General features: G+C 40.1%; 1 protein-coding gene and 1 long non-coding RNA gene across 2 annotated transcripts in view; one reads left to right on the plus strand and one right to left on the minus strand.

Moving 5' to 3' along the window:
- Positions 1-17,399, plus strand: part of NOX3 (NADPH oxidase 3) — a 59,187-nt gene extending 41,788 nt beyond the window's left edge. Inside the window, exons 11-14 of the mRNA XM_021670109.2 lie at positions 933-1,079; positions 5,008-5,132; positions 15,499-15,652; positions 17,032-17,399. Of these exons, the coding sequence (XP_021525784.2) occupies positions 933-1,079; positions 5,008-5,132; positions 15,499-15,625 (399 nt within the window). The 3' untranslated portion in view covers positions 15,626-15,652; positions 17,032-17,399. The remainder of the gene's footprint in view (positions 1-932; positions 1,080-5,007; positions 5,133-15,498; positions 15,653-17,031) is intronic.
- The window catches only part of LOC110568098 (uncharacterized), an 82,440-nt gene continuing 77,817 nt past the window's right edge, over positions 14,947-19,569 (minus strand). The window contains exon 3 of the long non-coding RNA XR_002478430.2: positions 14,947-15,110. This is a non-coding gene — a long non-coding RNA (uncharacterized LOC110568098). The remainder of the gene's footprint in view (positions 15,111-19,569) is intronic.

A 19,569-nucleotide genomic window follows, 5' to 3' on the forward strand; every position in this document is an offset into this window, starting at 1 on the left:
TGGCAGAGAGGCAGAGAGGAGAACATTGACCATTGGATGAGCTATTTCTAGGTGGGGGATTTTCCAGGCAGCAGCTGGAATCAAGACCAGGCCCTCACGGATATTGTTAAGCTGTAGAGATGCCTCTTTGGGGAGAAGGTACAAGAAAGAGAGGTGTGGGCAGCAAGGGGTGGGAGTGTGAGAAAAATTGGGAGAATTAATAGATTTATCTTCTGTGGTTTCTTCTAGATGCAATTATATGAAACTGGAAGCACAAAAAACTAAGCTTTTATTTTAGCAAACCCAAACTACTGCTTGTCCCATGCCATTTGATTAACACTGAGAGTTAAAAAAAAAAATTCTTCCTAGGCATAATTTCATTATAGCAGTTGACACACAGGCACAGCCACCACCCACCAGCTTTCTTGGACACTGATATGTTTCACTGAGAGGAAATTTCTGGCCTGTGTGACTTGATTCTGAAATTACCATAATCTCCACTCTCCAGAGGCCATAGCTAGTGAAGTGGATTAGTGCCCAAGCCTTTGGGGTCTCTGGAGAAGAAAGTTCAAATCCAGAGCTTAGGTCATAAGTAAAGATGAAGGGGTTGGTCTAACGGTTTATCCCCCTTTGGGAGCAGTGAAAGGCACAGCTAGTTATGATTATTAATCTTGTTCAGGAGCAGCACAGCCAGAAATGTGGTGAGTTGATCCTCATCCAGAGAAACTGGCACGGCCCACAGGCTCCTGACTCTCTGAATTCAGTCTGGGCTTTTTCAAACGCAACGTGAATTTTTTCAAAAGAAATCACAGTGTGACCGTTTGTTCACTGACAGAAGACAAAAAGCATGTTATTTTGCAGAAATGCCCATTTACAGAGATAAAGTAGTCTGTGATTATGAGCACATTATGAAAAGAGGGAGAGATCCGTTCACTTGCCTTCTCTCTTGACAGGTGTATTTCTACTGGATTTGCCGGGACGCAAGAGCTTTTGAGTGGTTTGCTGATCTCTTACTCTCACTGGAAACAAGGATGAGTGAGCAGGGGAAAACTCACTTTCTGAGTTATCATATATTTCTTACTGGCTGGGATGAGAATCAGGTACTGATAAGACTCTGAGAATAAGCAACATTGCTTAACTCACCTAATAGCAAAGAGGCACAATTTCAATAACGAGCTATGCAGCACTCTGAAAGCATGACAGAATTATTTTTATGTTCTTAAAAGGAAAGGAGAATAACAGAAAACCAGATTAGCAAGAGTGATTCAAGTTGTAACAATCAAAGAACCAAAAAAAAAAAAAAAAGAAGCTACAGTTAACTTGCTGAGGAACAGGAAGGGTCAGACCATGGAAGACAATCCAGAAGTTGGAAATCCCAAATAAATTTGCATTTGTCCTTTTAAAAGTGACATCGAGTGAACATGACTGATTGGCTGTATCATCTTGTTGAGTTCCTAACTGGTTCTAATTCTGTGCCTTGAGCTGTTCAGAGTTAAGCAAAAATGATTCCTAGTTGTTTACATTAAACATTTGGTATTGTAAAGTATGTGAGCATCTATAGAAAATAACTGTTATGAATACATGATTTGTCCAGAGTTTTTTCTCTTAAAGTGTTCTTAGAAACTGTGTGCATGTATGTTTATTTATCTAAGATCAAGATGATCTTTTGTTTTGGCAGGTGTTCTGTGATATATTGTACTAATGAAATATTAAGATTGAATTTACCAAAAACAATGTATACCAAAATATTGACTATGATAGTATTTCAATGTTGATACTATTGAATGATAACTATTACACTGTAAACCATTTTAACTCCTCAAATATGAGAATTAACAACAAAGTGATTACTAGGTTACACAATATGTATTCTAATCAGCAACTATTATTGATACATACTTTTAAGGAACGTATATTTGAGCCTGAGAGATTGCATTAATCACTACATGTACAAATGAATGCTCTGTGTGTGTACATCACACACACACACACACACACACACACACACACACACACTGGCCCTATAGAACATCACTATAATTTGACTCTGTGCTTCTGCAAATGAATAGGACTCTGCTAGAAATTCAGTAGCTTAATGAATTTTTATGGTCTTATTTGCAGTTCTTCTTAAATATTTAATCCTTTGGGATAATTTGAAATGTAGTTTTCTTGGGAACTAGGCTTGAAACATCTTAATGAATTACATAGTGTTAATTATGTTTTCCAAACAAACACTTTCCTTATTCAAGTGGGACTTTTTGAGTGATGAACCGTTTGGTGAAGTGGAGACACAGCTTTTGTCTTCTGCATTCAAGTATCGTGCTTGCTCATCTCCTTCTGAGGTGCACTGATCCCAGTGTACACCTGGGCATTCCCTGCCACCCGGGGGTTATGGGAGGAGGTTCTTATAACCGAAAACTGAAGTTGATTCGGTGACAACATAATCCTGCCCCCTCCCATCTCTACTACTTCCAAGAATATGCTATAAAATATACATTTTTTTTTCTGAACACAAGTAAATTAAAATAGATGTCTTACATTTTTGCCATCACATGTTGAAAATTATTTCGACTCCTAAATTTCAGGCAGAAAAAAAATCACTAATTTCAACATTTAAAGGAAAACTAATTGGCGCATTCTGTCGGGAAAGAATCAAGAGGCTGTTTCAGAAATAGCCAATTGTTAAACCAAATTCAACAACCTCCAAGTGGCAAAATGACAAGAACAGAAGGGACAGATGGAAGAGGTATTATGAAGGGCAAATCAACAGAGTTTGGAGATTAATTGAACATTGGGCTGAGAAATATGGAGCAAATATCATTCCAAATGTTTGAACATCAGTGATTGGCAGTGCCACCAGTGTAAGTAGGGAAGGCCCTTTTTGTGTGTAAAATGGTGCCCAAACTTCTCAGCAACGACTTGAAGGCCCTTCCCAGCCCAACTCCCGCTCGCTAATTGTGTCCCACCCCCATTGGTTTCCTCTGGCACCAGAGCCACCAAATGACGCATGTTCACCCGTCACACTGTGCACGGCCACACACCCATGGCTTTGCTTGTTCCCTCCCTCCACCTGACGTGGCCCTTAACACCCTCTGCGACTTTCCCACCTTCTTTTCGCTCAGAGTCCCATACCCCCAACTCTTTTCCAGCAGCAGCCTTGCCACCTGGGGTCAGACTTGCCTGCTCACAACTTCCTACGACCTGGATTTCTTTTTATTGCTTCTTTATGTGTTAGATTCAGAGGGTGCGTGTGCCCGTTTGTTACATGGGTATTGTGCATACTGGTGGGGTTTGGGCTTCTAGTGCCCCCATTACCCAAATAGTGGACATGGTACCCAGTAGGTTCTTTTTCAGCCCTCACTCCCTTCTCACCATTCCCCCTTCTGGAGCCCCCAGTGTCTGTTATTTCCATCTTTATGTCCATGCATGCCCCTTGTTATAGCTGCTACTTATAAGTGAGAACATATTTTGTTTCTGAGTTAGTTCACTTAGGATAATGGCCTCCAGCTCCATCCATGTTGCTGCAAAGAACATGATTTCATTCTTTTTATGGCTGCATAGTATTCTGTAGTAAGTACATAACACATTTTTTTTTTTTTGAGACAGAGTCTCACTTTATTGCCTAGGCTGGAGTGCAGTGGTGCGATAGCTCACTGCAACCTCTGCCTTCTGGGTTCAAGCAATTCTCCTGTCTCAGCCTCTCAAGTAGCTGGGACTACAGGCACCTGCCACCACACCCAACTAATTTTTATATTTTTGGTAGAGATGGGGTTTCACCTTGTTGGTCGGGCTGGTCTCAAACTCCTGACCTCAGGTGATCTGCCCGCCTTGGCCTCCCAAAGTGCTGGATTACAGAAACGAGCCACCAGCCCCAACCAACACATTTTCTTTGTCTGGTCAACCGTAGATGGACACTTAGATTCATTCCATGATGTTACTATTGTGAATAGTGCTGTGATGAATATATGAGTTCAAGTGTCTTTTTATATAATTGGCCTGGATTTCTGAGATCCAACCTGCCATTGTCTCCTGGCCTATTGGACACTTCCATTATTTTCAGCTACACCTTCCTAGATTCCACTACTTTTTTAGATGGGAGAGAAGGTCAGCCAGGAAAGTCAGGCTTCCAGTGGGAACCTGGGGTGTGAGTTGCATCCAGCAGGGTTGTTACCCAAACAGGTCAGGGTCAGGATGAGTCAGAAGGGGAGAACAAATTGAGCACCAAAGAGATGTCTAAGGGGTGAGCGCTGGGAACACAGATCCCAGGAGGGAAACAGCAAGGTAACTACCAGAACGCAGCAGGGGCTAAAACAAATGACAGCAACTTAAAACACGATCACGAGAGGTTATACTGCAGGCTCTTATTTATTGACCACTAGCTACAGGATGCCTGGATGGAGTCGCTTAATTCCAAGGTGAATGGTTAGGCATGGAGCTCTGGCCAAGCCGCCTGCTAGGATCTGGCCACCATGTCCCACTTGCCAGACTACATCCTCCCAGGACTTGAAACTGGACAGTATACATCACACTGTTTCATCCCACTAGACAGAGCTGATTGTAAGATGCAGCTTCTTCCCAGGCATTTCACAGCACTTTAATCTGGCAATGCCCTTCTCAACTCCCCAGGAGCCAATATTAAGTGAAAGGGGATAGCAGGTAGAGATTAATTTTTGAAAAGTTTGGCAGGAAAAGAAGGAAGTCGTTTAGTGCTTGCTTTTAACCAAATTTACTACAAGGCTTTCACCCTTTTAAAGGAAAATATTATTTCTAGGCTAATGTTGTTGCACACCCACTATGTATAAAGAGTCACTTTGTTCCAATAAGGCCTGATTCAGACGTCAATGAGATAGGATGCTTGCCCAAAAGTGCAACATTGGTGACATCTGCGAATAGCGATAAGCATTGCCAGCCCCGTACACATTTTTTTAAAATTAAATCTACAAATGAACACGATTACTTTATTCTTTATTCATAGAAGGCTTATATATTTTTTTCTAAATGTCATCTAATGCCACAAATTTACTTTAGGCTGTTCACATAGCTTTACATTGGGATGAAAATACTGACGTGGTTACAGGCTTAAAGCAGAAGACCTTCTACGGGAGACCCAACTGGAACAACGAGTTCAAGCAGATCGCCTACAATCACCCCAGGTAAGGCAAGCTCTTGTTCCTCTGCCTGCTGGGCTCCTCTCTGGAGACGTGCAAGGGCTGCTGGAGTGAAAAATGAATCTGCAATACTGTGCATCTCCATTAGAGACAGAACAGCTGCCTTAGAAAAGGTGGTCGATGGTGTATTTCGGGGCCACAGACCTCTGCCGAACCGGCTTACAACCTCTGACGCTTATTGATTATGTTACAAATTTTCACACTTAACCTCAATTTGAAGAAGCTATTTTTTCAACGACATATGCTTTTGAGAAATCTGTGGTGGGTACAGTTGATCTCTAATGACCCAACTGGAGAATTCACTCCTGTCCAACTGTACATTATCCAGCATGTCTAGCAAGAGCAGAGAGAAAACGTTAGAAGACAAAGGAGGGATTTTGGGTGTGGTTAAGGACCCAGCGTGTGGCTGTAAATCCTGGCTCTGCCTTTGCTACTGGCTGACCTTGGACAGTTCTCTCTCCTGGTACTGACTCCGTCTCCTCCTCTGCAAACTGCAGATAAGAACAGTGCTTTCCTCCTAAGAGTCTGCAAGGGTAGAATTAATGAATGCATGTAAGAGGCCTAAAACAGTGCTTTGTATGGAGTGCATAAGAAGCACTAGCTGCTATCACTGCTGTTGTTATTTTTATTATCGTTTTCATTATTATTATTATTATTATTATATATACTAAATTTCAATATAGAGAAGCAAGAGTACTTGTTCTGGGGTCACAAGGCTGAAGTGAAGCCTGCACTTCCTGGTTCTAGAAGTTACTGGCTGTGTGATCTTTAAGCTTATGCACCCATCGTAAAACGTGGATGATAATATCCATTCGAAGTGCTGTTTTCATAATGTAAATAGACTTGTAGTATGGAGCACTAATGCAAACAGTTATCATTGTTATCACATCTCCTGAGTCAGTTTCTGCTTTGAAACTTCATTGTCTATGGCTCTTAAAAGTCAGCATGTCCTAATACTGTCTTCATTAGAGAACAGTTTCCATATTTGAAGAAAGATCTGAAGGCAGTGAAGGAGCATGCCATGTGGGCAACTGGAGCGTGTGCCAAGACCATGAGGCAGGAGACATTGTTCCTGGCATGGTCCTGGAACAGAGGAGGTGAGAGAGAGAGCAGCAGGAGACAGCCTTTTGGAGAGGAAACAAAGACCGTTGCGATTCGTAAAACTTTGGATGTCATTCACAGAGAGGGAGGCACTTACAGGTTTGAGCAGTAGAATGACGTGGGATCACTCTGGGCACTGCGAGAGAATGGAGCGTGAGCGGCCTGGGACAGAGGTGGAGAGGTCAGAGAGGATCAGCAGTGGTGGCGGTTTGGATTAGGGGCAGTGGAGGAAGTGATGAGAAGTGGTTAGATTCTGGAGTTTTTTGCAGGTCTTGCTGACTTGACTATGAACGGGATGTGAGGTGTGACCCAGGCTATTTAATAAAATGGAGTCCCCACTTACCATATGGCAATGACTTTAAGAAAAGCAGCTGGTTGGCAGACATGGGATGTCAGGAGTTCAGTTTTTTGACATGTTTGGCTTATGATGCCTATCACGCATCCACGTGGAGTTAGGGAGTGAGCAGATGAATAAAAAGCAAACGTTCGGGGAAGAAGTTCAGTCAGAGGTGTGAGCACATGGACTGTTTGGAGCCATGAAACTGCATGAGATGACCAAACGGGCAGATACAGATGGACAGGATTTCCAAGAACTGCACTGTTGGAGGGTAGGGAAATAGACTCTCTATTGACAGCTCTCAGAGTTTCATGTGTGACACTCATATCTGCCTTAATAATCAAGCCCTTTAGGTCTTCTACACCCTGACCTTCTTTCCATCCACTTTCTCGGTATTGCACCAGTAAAAGTACATTAAAGCCCACCAGGGTACCTCTGACTACTTCCACATCCCCGGCAATTTTCTCATTGTCTCACGTCTCTTCGAAGCCTCTGTCCTTGCATTTCTGCCTTGTGGGCTCCCTGCAGAGACAGCATGCTTCATTAAACTCTGTGTACTTCCTTCACATTTGTGCTGCTTCACAGAGAACTTCTCTGGTGAATCTTACTTATTTTTTGGTCATTTTGGCTGCTCCTTTTTTACATGTTTTTCACACTCTCTCTGTACCAGAAAGATGCTATTTTCTTTTCTATCAGCTGTCGTGGAATTCGTTAGATCTCCCTGGACCAGCTATTTGAAGGAGGTTAGATGAGGAGGAGGATGTGGAAGGAGTGATCAGGCAGCCATCCAAGATTCATGACCATCCGATTCCAGTTGCCTCCTTCCCTGTGAAGTCGCTCAGAACTCAACTGCCCTGTGCTCTGTGAGGCCCCTGCCAGCCCTCTCTGCACCCTGCGCCCAGCAACTGCAGAGAAGCAGGAGTATTTAGACCCAGGAAAGAGGCAGTCTGAAAGCGTGCTTGTGGGGATTACTCCTAACTCACACTCAGCCCAAGAGTAATGACTTTCTGGCAAGAGACCCCAAGAAAAGCGTCACTTTGAGCACTGGATTGGGGAGCAAGGGTGTAGACCAGCTGCACAACCTCGTGGTCCTGCTTTTGCCCCACGGCTCATTGAGCCCCATGGCTCATTCTGATGCCCCATAAGCTGTGGCAATGTCCTTGGAGACTTTTCCAGTGTCACTTCTTGACACCTCCTTGCTCCATTTCACCTGTTGCCCTGACTCCTGCTGACACATGGCCTAAAATCCAGTTCTGGCTCTACTTTCTCTCCAAACGCAGTGCTTCCAACCCTTCCTGGCTTCTGCAGCCACAGAATCGGGTTCCTCTGAGCTCCTGCTCCACACCCAGCCGGGGGTCCCAGGCCCCCAGCACTTCTGAGCTTCAGTCACCACCCTCACCTCACACCCACCCAGAAGAGATCACTTCATCTGTCATTTCCTTAAAAAGATTATAGGTAGAAACTAACAAAATATTACAAGCTCATATGAGACAACTTGGGGGTTTTTGTTGCTATTTTCTCCTTTTGGGAAAAAGAACATATATTCATTGATAAATGTTTTACATTCCGTTTTCAGTCATCATGGAATAAATGTTCTCACTTCGCATGGACACCTATATTTTGGTTTTTAGTTCTTCTAGATTGTCTTTATTAGGATTGTCCCTTTTTGACATCTCACATGGTATTTGTTCTATTTTTTTTTTTTTTCACACACAAAGCTTCAGCCCAGTGGGGAAGGCCTTTAAAACCGAACTATTTAATTATTTCCCTTCCCTCAGAAAGGCATGAGCCAGGAACATGGAGCGTCAAGAGACCAGGGATAAAACTGGGCTTGCACAAACTCTGCCCCGAAAATTATGTTACTCGGTGCTGAGAAGTGGGCCTGCCCAATTTTCTGCAGGGAGTAAAAAGTAATCAGTTTTAAGGTAGAAAAACTATGTTACCATGACTTTCCCTGCTACTCGTACCTTTCCAGAAGTCATAATCAAAAGTTAAGTGTGGAAAGGTACTTAATGCTCAATTGTATTTTGCAACCCAATAGCCATGCACAGTCTCTCTCCTTGATGGATGACGTCATCTCTTCCAGAGTAGCCGAGGCCCTCAAGGTTTGGACATCACGGAATCAAACCTCTACAGCATACTTCCTAGTCCCAAATTTTTTATCATATTTGTAATAGCCTTAGACTTTAGAACATGGTAACTTATATAGCTTCAAGCGTCAATGTCATGAATATTAGACACATGAAGGCAAAGTCTATCATCTTATCCCTGGAATGCCAAATCCCTGGGAAAAGACAAGCTTTCAGTAAAAAGCTTAGCACCACCCTTTCAAGACTTTTAAAATGACCTCCTTAAAATAATTTTGTTTTCTGCTGTGTAAAAGGAGATTTATGCTTAATGAAGCTTTTAATGAAGAAATCTCAGAAAGAGAATGCCAATAAAATCTAATTTTTAAACAAGAAAATCTAATATTGAGAAGTATTTCAATATCCTGGCCTTTGTCCAGATATAAATGAAACACACAATCCAATTACTGTTCTGCACAAAGGACAAAGTCACATTAATTTTCCTCAAGATGGTTATTAAAGAGATAAACAGTATGTTTTCCCCTTATTATGTCAAGGATATGTTTGTTCCCAAGCCTGCTTGGCTATTCTTATAAGACGGTTCTGTCCTGTCATTAGCTGATATCTTTTGGCAAAGATGGGTCAGAAGAAATTGGTGGATTTGTTAGTGGCCTCAGAAAAGGTTCTTTGTTCTTGAGGGCCTTTGAAGAAGGCTCTCAACCAGTTCTATTCATCAGCGTGAAGCCGAGGATTCTTGGGACTTACTCTTTTAAAAACATTTACCTGTTCACTCAAAGCTGGAGTTTGTTCTTGTTCTAAGAAGGAGTTAAATCAAAAGAATAAAGTGAAGAGGGGCAAAATTTTTTTTTTACAGAACATGAAAAACAGCACCAAAAATAAAGCTTGAAGGGAAGCAGATCAAAGAGAGTAGTACAAGCTATAAAGGAACCAGAAAATTGCAAAAATAACAGTAATAGAGAAGCAAATTGATGGGCATCAAAATGAATACAAATAAGGAAGAGAGAAGAAAAATTAAAAATAGATCAAAGACTGACAGTAGAAAATAGAAAAGTGTATTCTATTGTTTTTATTTGTAATTAATTTTGGTAATTATATTAGCTATATTACAAAAACACAAGTATAGTTTTAGAAGACAATCGACACATATTAACTGGATGCATTATAATCCTTTATTCATATTCACATGCATGTGAAAATTGTATACTATTTCAATTAGACAAAGCACAGAAAAGTACTATAAAACAAAAACATTAAAAATTCTCTCCCAATTAAGATACAGAAGGCTAATTAAATACATATGTTGACATCTATGTCTTACTAATCTATAGAAAAGTGTCTTTTATAAAAATGGAAACTGTATTTCACTTTTTGTAAACATTGTCAATATGTTCCCTAGCTTTAGATAAATGTTCAGAAAATCAGGAAGATATTTCCAAGAAGGTAGACAGAATAAAAATAAAAATATATTTGTCACATCTAGCTGCTTTTTTGATAAACACACATTGTACAGATACTCAGCTTTCTGAAGTTGTGGATCAGTTGTTTTTAATTAATTGAATAAAATGATTTTCCATAGGCCTTAAATTTTTCATCTTAGACTTCAGATCATATTTATAGTTTTCTACTTTTGACTTATCTGCTAATAACTTCACCACGCCTTTTAGGTGTAAATTTGATGTACTTAGTTACCATTAAAACTTTAACGGTTTGGTCATTTTTTTTTGTAACTTCAGTAGAAGTGTTTCTTTTAACTTTGAAGAAAAAAATAAAAAATAAAAGAATACTACCATTTGTTAGGACAGCTTAACCCAACGTAACAATGAAGAAAGGTGTCAACTTACCATATGATTGGGGGCTTCTAATCCATATTGCATGAATGTATTTTAGACCACTCATTGTTTTCAGAAACGTGAAAATACCTTTATACTAAATTGAGTAAATGTGTCCATCTGGACCCACATTTGCTTGTGTACGCACCCTTCAATTCTCATTTGTACGTGCATATGTGCAAAGTGTTTTAAAATGATATTTTTAAGAAATTAACATTCTGATTATAGCATACAGGGCCTTTTATCTAATAGGATATTCTAAACATTCATTATATGACTAAAATGTTCAGAATACTCAAAGAAATAGACTTAAATGGAAATACAACACATGATAAGTTATAGCTTCGTGGGGAAAAAAAAGACACCATAAACTTATGATGAGGAAATTGTCAGCATATTCCCACAGTTCCTTCCCACCAGAGGGCATCAATCTCTCTGGTTATACCAGAGTGAAGACTCAATGAAAAATCACTGAAATTACTCCATTTGTGGTAGAGGGGACTGGAGAGATGGGTGAGTCCAGGGTGGATTTATCATTTTGCTGCAAACTTTCTTGGATGGTGTTATCTATCTATCAAATTATCAGCTTTGGCAAAATATTTGATTACTTATGCATGAAGGTGTATATATGTTAATGTTTTATCGGCGAGGGGAAGGATTGGCTAAGATGCCTCTACCATTCCCTGGGATCCAATGCTACAAGTCAGCTGCTTTCATTTTTCTTCCCATTTGACTAACTATAAGCTTCTCAAGGGCTATGAGCAACTTTGTCCATGCACCTCAGAGCCTGGCACAATGGCCAGTATGTGCAAGTGACCAAACCATGAGACCAATGAGGGAGCTGGGACAAGAGTCCAGACAGCACAGCTCCGCCTGCCAAAGAAAACAGAGCCTGTGAAGCACGGGCAGGAGCAGAATCACAACAGTGAGCTTGGTTAGGGACATCTGCAGCAACTCATAAGCAACTGAGTAATTAGGACACAGAGAAAAGGAATGTCATAGGCTGCTACAAATTAACTGGGAGATAGGTTAAAAAAAAAAAAAAAAGCTGGCCAGCACAATTATCATCTGCGGTTCTGAAAAAAGAAGGTGTTGTACACAATGTAATTATGTGATGAATCATTTGGAGGCATTTCTAATGAAAAACACTCACTAGAAAGGATTAACCAGAAGTTGTGTCCATTGTCTGATACAGAGTTTGTAGCTCTCATCTTCTTTCTAAGCCTTCATAAATCCACAGGAAGCTTCTGTTTATCGATTTTATTTGCAGAATGCACTCAGGGTATAAAGTAATTTGATTTTTTTTAAATGGGGTTTAGGGTCTGCCCCTACAGGGTTATAACTTACCAAGCATAAAAGCCAACACATAAAAACAAACATACAATTTAAAGAGAGAAGGGCTCACGGCAGCAGAACCTGGGAATTCAGCTAGGTGGTGGGATTACTCCCGGGCGCACCCACATGCCCATATATCTGCTGGGCTGAAATCTCCTGGTGGGTGATATTTTGGATGCCTTTCATGCGTGGCACTGCTGAACTGTTTTTGAAAAATGCACCAACCCCACAGAGAAGAGCACAATAGTTATTTAGCAGACAGAGAGAGGGAAAGGAGGATTTTCTTTATTGTTTATCAGAGCTAAAAATAATGCTGTGAATGTTAGCCATCTTTGCAGCTTGTGTAAAATTTGTCCTTTTCTCATCGAAGTCAGCAGCCCAGACGGATCAATGCCGTGAACGTTGTCCCCGATCCAGCTCCCCGTGCATGTGCAGGCTCTGCGGCTGGCAGGCTGTAAACCGAAGAATAGCACCTTGCGTTTTTATACTTCTTTTGCAGAGACTCTCTTTTTAATTCCAAGCAATTGTGGGTAATTAAATTTTATAGAATTTTTTCTTCACCAACCCCATTAGTGTTCTATTGCACTTGTCCGTTGCCTCATAAAAGAAAAAAAAAAAAAAAAAAAAAAGGAAGCGGCCACATCTGTGCCTTAACCACTTTGTGTGGATTCTCTGCCCTGGGATTCACAGTGTGCATTTGTGACAAGAAATTCTCCATACTTGGAGTCCTAAATGCTGAGAAGAGTAAGCCAGGCAAGCAGAAGAATGCTGTATGTGGGGACAGTGGGCACAGACAGCCTGTGAAGGGCTTGACCTTTCCCCCTTCGCAGAAGGTAGATGATAAATGGCCTTTGTGAGACTTTTTGGTGATTGCATAACCATGGCAGCTACGGCCCCTGAGTAAAGTGTGGACTTAGCTGTGCAGTGTGATAGCCACAACTTCAAAAGAGGCAGGGGAGCTGTGAACTGCTGGGGACACCAGTAGAACACCTGGCAGCAGCAATCAGAATCCTTTGAAATGGAGTCTTAAAGGCAGAGCATCAAAGGGCGTCATCAGGTCTGCAAACAGTTACTGTGGCTGCAAATAAAAGGGCAGTCTTCGCCTCTTGGAATGGGCCAGTGGGCAATCTCTTTGGTGACATCTGCACTAATGGAAAAATATCACCACCCATAACAGCATCTTTGAAAATAGATGCAAGGATACCTCTGGGGATCAGACACAAAGCAAAGCTGCGACTCCTCACTGGGAAGGGTCTCACCTGACCCATCTACCATTCAAAATGTTTCAGTCCAGAGCTCAAAAATCTAGTGCTGATCTCAGTAAGTCTATATAATCACCTCTGGGCTAACACCCTGCACCACATCTTCCGTTCTGTTTCATGAAGCAGGCAGACACCAATAGCCATCAAGTGGGAAAATAACATTAGGAAGCTCACAGTTCCTGAGAGCACGCCATGTGCCAAGCATAGTACCAACAGCCAGACCTGCAGTGTCTTGCTTATCCTCACAGAGATCCCAGGAGCTGGATTCTATAATTCTCCCCATTTTATAGATGAGAAACCGGGGGCTTTGTGAAGGTAATTAACATGCCCAAAGTTACCCAGCAACGAAGTGATGAAGCCAAGAGCATTCTTAACCATTGCCTTTTATTTCCATAAACACCTGGAAATTGCTTCATTAAGCTATAAACTCATACTTTTCAGTAGGAAATATTTTCTGAAAAATTACTTTCTGAAATTTAGCCATGGCAATGATTTCTTTGAAAGTTGTACTGCTACATTTTAAACATATCGTCATTTGTAAGTGAAGCCATTGGTAAGTTTCTTTGAAGCTGGAGTTTGAAATGTGATGGAACCATCAGTTTCTACTGTGGATGTGATGGTCCTGGAATACACAATTAAAATGTGGCTATGATACATGGGAGATAACCATGTTAACATATGAGCTAAGAAGACCTAGGCCATGTAGGCACTTCCCAGCAAGATCCAGGTCTGAAGAAACAGAGGTGGTATAGTGAGCTGGTCCTGAAGCCCACAGAATTTCTTTCTTTTAATTTTATTTATTTATTATACTTTAAGTTCTGGGGTACATGTGCAGAACGTGCAGGTTTGTTACATAGGTATGCAAGTGTCATGGTGGTTTGCTGTATCCATCACCCCGTCATCTACATTAAGTATTTCTCCTAATGCTATCCCTCCTCAATCTCCCCAGCTCCTGCTGTCTCTCCCCTAGCCCCTCCATCCCTCAACAGGCCCCAGTGTGTGATGTTCCCCTCCCTGTGTCCACGTGTTCTAAGAAAAAAACAACCCCATCAAAAAGTGGGCAAAGGATATGAACAGGCACTTTTCAAAAGAAGACATTTATGCAGCCAACAAACATATGAAAAAAAGCTCATCATCACTGGACATTAGAAAACTGCTAATCAAAACCACATTGAGATACCATCTCACACCAGTTAGAATGGCGATCATTAAAAAGAATTTCTTGATGACAGTGTTTCTCAAAGTGTGGCTCACAGAACGATCTGCTTCAACATTACCCAGGATCCTTACTAAACATGCATCCCTTGGATTCGAGCCTAAGAATCTGCATTTTGACAATCTGCCTAGATGATTTTATGCGCAGTAAAGTTTGAGAACTTTTGATCCACACTGGAGTAACTAATTCAGCTTATGCTACAAAGAATAGTAACATTCAAGACAAGGGAAAAAAGACACCGTCTCTGCAAATCTCTATGATGGATGCACCTCAACTTCCAGAAACAACTTTGAACCCCTGCACGGATGTGGTGTTTATATGTAAACTAAGTCACAAGGGATTTGAGTAGCTCTGAGATAGTCACTATAAAAGTATCTCTTGACAGTTTTCTGAAATGTCAGCGTTAGAGATGACAACGTTTAGGTGACTAAATTCTCAGCCATATCTTTTTCTTTTTCAGCTCTCCCTTCTGGCCTTCTTCGAAAATTAAAGTAATTCCAACAGGAGAAATTAATTAAATTGCTATTACTTTAGCATAAATTTTATTATCTACAAAAAGGCAAGGTTGAACAGGATATTAGTAATAACTAACCTTTTAAAACCCTTTTGAATGTATTATCTTACCCTCCTTTTGATAAAACATACAATGCAGTCCTTATCATCTCTTACACATGCAGAAACTGAGGTCTAGGGACTTGCCCAAGACCATGCAGAGAATACTCGGCACGGCCATTTAGTCATCCATTCAGCAAATGCATGTTGATTGTCCACGGTATGCCGGGCACTGTTCGAGGTGCTGGAATAAAACAGATCAGGTTTATGTTCTCAGGAAGTTTACATCTGGTCATGTATCCAAGAAGACATGAATTAAGGTCACCTGGCCAAAAATCCAGGTGACACCACCTCCATATCAAAACCCCTTAACAGTCTCATGGCCCCTTTCCTGCCTCAGTCTTCTTGGCTCCACCTCCCTGAGTAATTCTGCGGAGGATGCTAGGAACCTGGGAGAGAGCACGGTGCTGAAAGCATGTAGAAAAAAAGAACCTAAGAAAACAGAACATGGAGGGAGAAAAATAAATAAGTAACCTCACAGCCACAACCATTTCAATAATCATCACTGTCTTGACTTCTGGCTGGCCTTGCCTCCAGGTGACATTTCTTTCCTTTTCTTACCCCTATTGCAGCAGCAGCATTGGCGTGTTCTTCTGTGGACCTAAAGCTCTCTCAAAGACACTTCAAAGGATGTGCCGCTTCTATTCATCGGCCGATCCCAGGGGTGTTCATTTCTATTACAACAAGGAGAGCTTCTAGACTTTGGAGGCCAAGTCCGGGTGTTGTGTAAGTGGCTGCAATCATATAGATCAGGGGTTGGGAAACTCTTCCCATAAGAGGCCAAATAGTAATCATTTTAGGCTCTGCGGACTGTATGGTCCCACTCTCGACTACTGAACTCTGCCATTGTAATGTGCCAACATTGCCACAAACAATAACATCAATCAATGGGCACAGCTGTGTTCCAATAAAATTTTACTGATAGACACTGAAGTCAAATTTCATATAATTTTCTTATATCATGAAGTTTTTTAAAATTGTAAAAGTCATTTTTCACACATGGACCATCCATCATCAGGTGGCGGGCTGGATTTGGCCTGTGGGCTGTGGCTTGCTGACCCCTGGCATAGGCTCTCTTTCCCAAACTTGTTTTCATGCCCAACATCATATCCAACATGGAGACTCATGGTGCTGCTTGGCTCGCAGTCTCCTTTAGAAACCATTCCAAATTTTCATTTCCCTGATGACAGAGACACCTGCCTTATATCCAAACCTGATCTTTTCTGCTTTAAACTTAAGTTCCTTTGTGCCTTTGCTCCTCCTCTTTAGACTGGAGAAATCACCAATGGAGGCTGTCTTTCACAAAAATCCTTTAGATACTTGAAAACGATAATGAAATCATCCCTTTCCTAGCCGTTTTCTGGTCCAGACAATACTAAATTCTTAACCTTTTGGCCTGGGATATATATTCATCATTCTTTTCATCATCAACATCATTCTTGTTGCTCTTTTTCAAATTCACTTCCATTTCTTCACATCACTTTAAAATGCATTGAGAAGAATGACTAGTATTGAGTAGAAGAGGGACTTTCTTAGACCCTATATGCCATATACTTACAAATAAATTCTGTTTTCTTTACTCCTTTCTTTTTTCTTTTGTTCTTTCTTCCTGCCTTCCTTCCTTTCCTTCTTCCTTTCATATTTCTTTCTCAATCTCTTTTAACAAATAATTTTTATTCTACCACATTTCGGTCTGTGTTTATCTAGAAGAATATATGAGAAAGAGAGATGCCAAAAATATGGAAAAGAAAAGAAGAGAGAAAGAAGAAAAAACAAAAAGAACAGAAAGGAAAAGAAAGGAAGCAAGGCAGGTGGGGGGAGTGGGGAGGAAAGAAAATTTCAAATCCAGAAGCATCATTGTGAAATAAAAGACCACAGACCAAATGTATTTGGTCATCTTTCTATACTATGCAGCTATTTTACTCCCAATATGTTCACAAAGTATTCCTCACATCTTATAATTCTTGCTACTAATGTTGATTAATTTTTTAGAATTTTTCTAACATTTCAAGATTGTTTTGAAGTTTAGCCCCAGACACTAACACTGGTATGTAGCTTGTAAAATCTACATATTTCATTGATGACATCTCAAATCTTTTTTTTAGGTTTTCAATCAAGTTACTGACTCTAAAGAACTCCACCAAGAATTCCTGTGATGGCCTGTTGATATGAGCTCCCAGTTGGGAACTGGTGAATGACAACTAACCATTGAGAACAGCAGATCATACCACATTTCCTTAGCTCATAAATAACATGTCATATACAACAGAACAAAAACATTTACTGAAATTAAAATACATTATGTTTTTCAAATGCTTCTTATCTTTATGGACTGTCACTCTGCCATAAAAGAGAATTAAAGTGATCGGACATGATGTGTTTTGACAAAGGCAGCCTCTTAAGCTCTTCTAAGTATTTCTGAATTATAAATTGATCACTTCTTTTACTTTATCCTCAGATTTTTATGTTGACTTGATGATTTCTCTGATATTAATATTGATTTTATAAGTTAGGAATTTTTCATTCATGTCTAAAAAAATTATTTCTACTGACTCTGCATTGGAATTTCTCAGTAACTTGTGCTTGATGCATATAATTCAAACTCTACTAATTTTAATAGAATGAGTCTTTCTGTGTAATTTTTTCCCCATTTAAGTTTAATTCAGCCTTTGTAACCAGAAATTTCTATAGTCAAATCTAATCTTTAGCAGGAATATTAAATATGCTAAAAAATTTTCTCTTGGCCATGTTTCATTATTACTTTTCTTTCTCTGTCTACTTGAAAATAAAACGTGCTTTTTGGTCATCTAATTTTGTCTAGTAAATTAGAACATACCTGCCCTTAAACACAGACTTTGCCCCTTTTTTTAATCTCTGGGGATGCTGTTTACACCCCCTTTTGTGTTTTGACCTTTATCTACTTCCCTGCATACTATGTAGAATCAAACCTATCCAGACACAAAAAATACAAAAGTCAATAGATTTCTTTAATGCAGCAATGACCAAATAGAAAATGCAGATTTTAAAAAAGGAAATAGTCTCTTCAAAACAGAAACAAAAATCTGGCAAACTTACAATTTCATTTAACAAGAATTATACAACATGACTTACTAAATGAACATGGAATTTATAGGCAGAAATTTTTAAATGGATAGAAAATAGCATATTTCTAAATAGAAATATTAAACATACTAAAGATAGGAATTTGTTCTAAATTAATTAATGGTCAAGTGAAATTCCAATCAAATTTTAAATTCTCTTTAGAGTTTTTGGAAGGGTAAATATCCTAAAGTTTATCTAGAGAAACACGTGAGAAAGAAAGATGCCACAAAATGTGGAAAAGAAAAAAAGAAAAGAGAGGAGAGAAAGAAGAGAAAGCAAAAAGAATAGAAAGGAAGCGGGTTGAGGGGAGGAGGAGGAAGGTAAATTTCAAATCCAGAAGCATCATTGTGAAATAAAAGGCCTTAAAGCAACCAGAGAGGAAAAGGTAAATTACCTGCAAATAAACAGAAGTATATCTGGCAGCTGCCTTCTCAAAAGCATCCACAGAAACCAGAGGATAATGAAGTAATGTCTTCAAAGTGCTGAGGGGCCATAACTATCCATTGAGAATTTTGTCCTCAATGAAATTATTATTCAAAGGTGAAGGCAAATACAGATATCTCCAAACAAAAGGAAGCGGAAATGTAACTACCTCATCAAAATAACTACAAAAGGATATATTTAAGAAAGGATGAAAGTCAATTAATGGAATGCAACATGCAATGATGAGCAAAGAAATTGAAAAACGTTGTGTCAAAATCTTTAAGCAAGGACTGTAAAAGAAAATAAATGAGTATTTCAGAGGGAATGTTTTTTAAAAAACAAAACAAAGGATATGGACAACAACAATATGAAAGATGGGGAGATGACACCGGAATTAAGGCATTCCAAGATCCATGCATTGTTCTGGAGGTTTAAAGCAATGTTGATTAAATGTAGTCTTTGTTAAGCTTTTTTTTTTTTTGAGACGGAGTTTTGCTCTTGTTGCCCAGGCTGGAGTGCAATGGCATGATCTCGGCTCACTGAAACCTCTGCCTCCATGGTTCAAGTGATTCTCCTGCCTCAGCCTCCCAAATAACTGAGACTATAGGCAGCCACCACCACTCCCGGCTAATTTTGTACTTTTATAGAGACAGGGTTTTTCCATATTGATCAGGCTGGTCTCGAACTCCCGACCTCAGGTGATCTGCCTGCCTTGGCCTTCAAAGTGATGGGATTACAGGTGTGAGCCACCACGCCTGGCCCATTAAGCTGTGTAAGTAAAGTAAGAGGGGTAACCTCACACGGATTCAATGCCCACCACTATTCCTTTTAACATAACTTCTCTATTCTTGAGTTTGTATTGAGCCTAAGCTACTAGTTTGTCTGACTGTCAGGCAATATGTTCTAAGAAGGGCTAATGACTGTTATATTTCCTGATTTAATTCATACTGATATTTGGCTGAATTTGGTGTTCTTTGACCATGTTTTCTTCCCTTTAGAAGTTTGAAATAGGACTCTAGCATTTCTGTCATTGAATATTGCTGTGGTGATGTAAGAGGCCAACTTCATCCTCTCCCCTTTGTAAGTAAATTACTTTTTTTGCCTAGATGCCTAAATAA

This window comes from Aotus nancymaae, unplaced genomic scaffold (genome assembly GCF_030222135.1).
Source record: "Aotus nancymaae isolate 86718 unplaced genomic scaffold, 86718_ANA_hifiasm-v0.15.2.pri h1tg000040l, whole genome shotgun sequence".
Taxonomy (NCBI): domain Eukaryota; kingdom Metazoa; phylum Chordata; class Mammalia; order Primates; family Aotidae; genus Aotus; species Aotus nancymaae.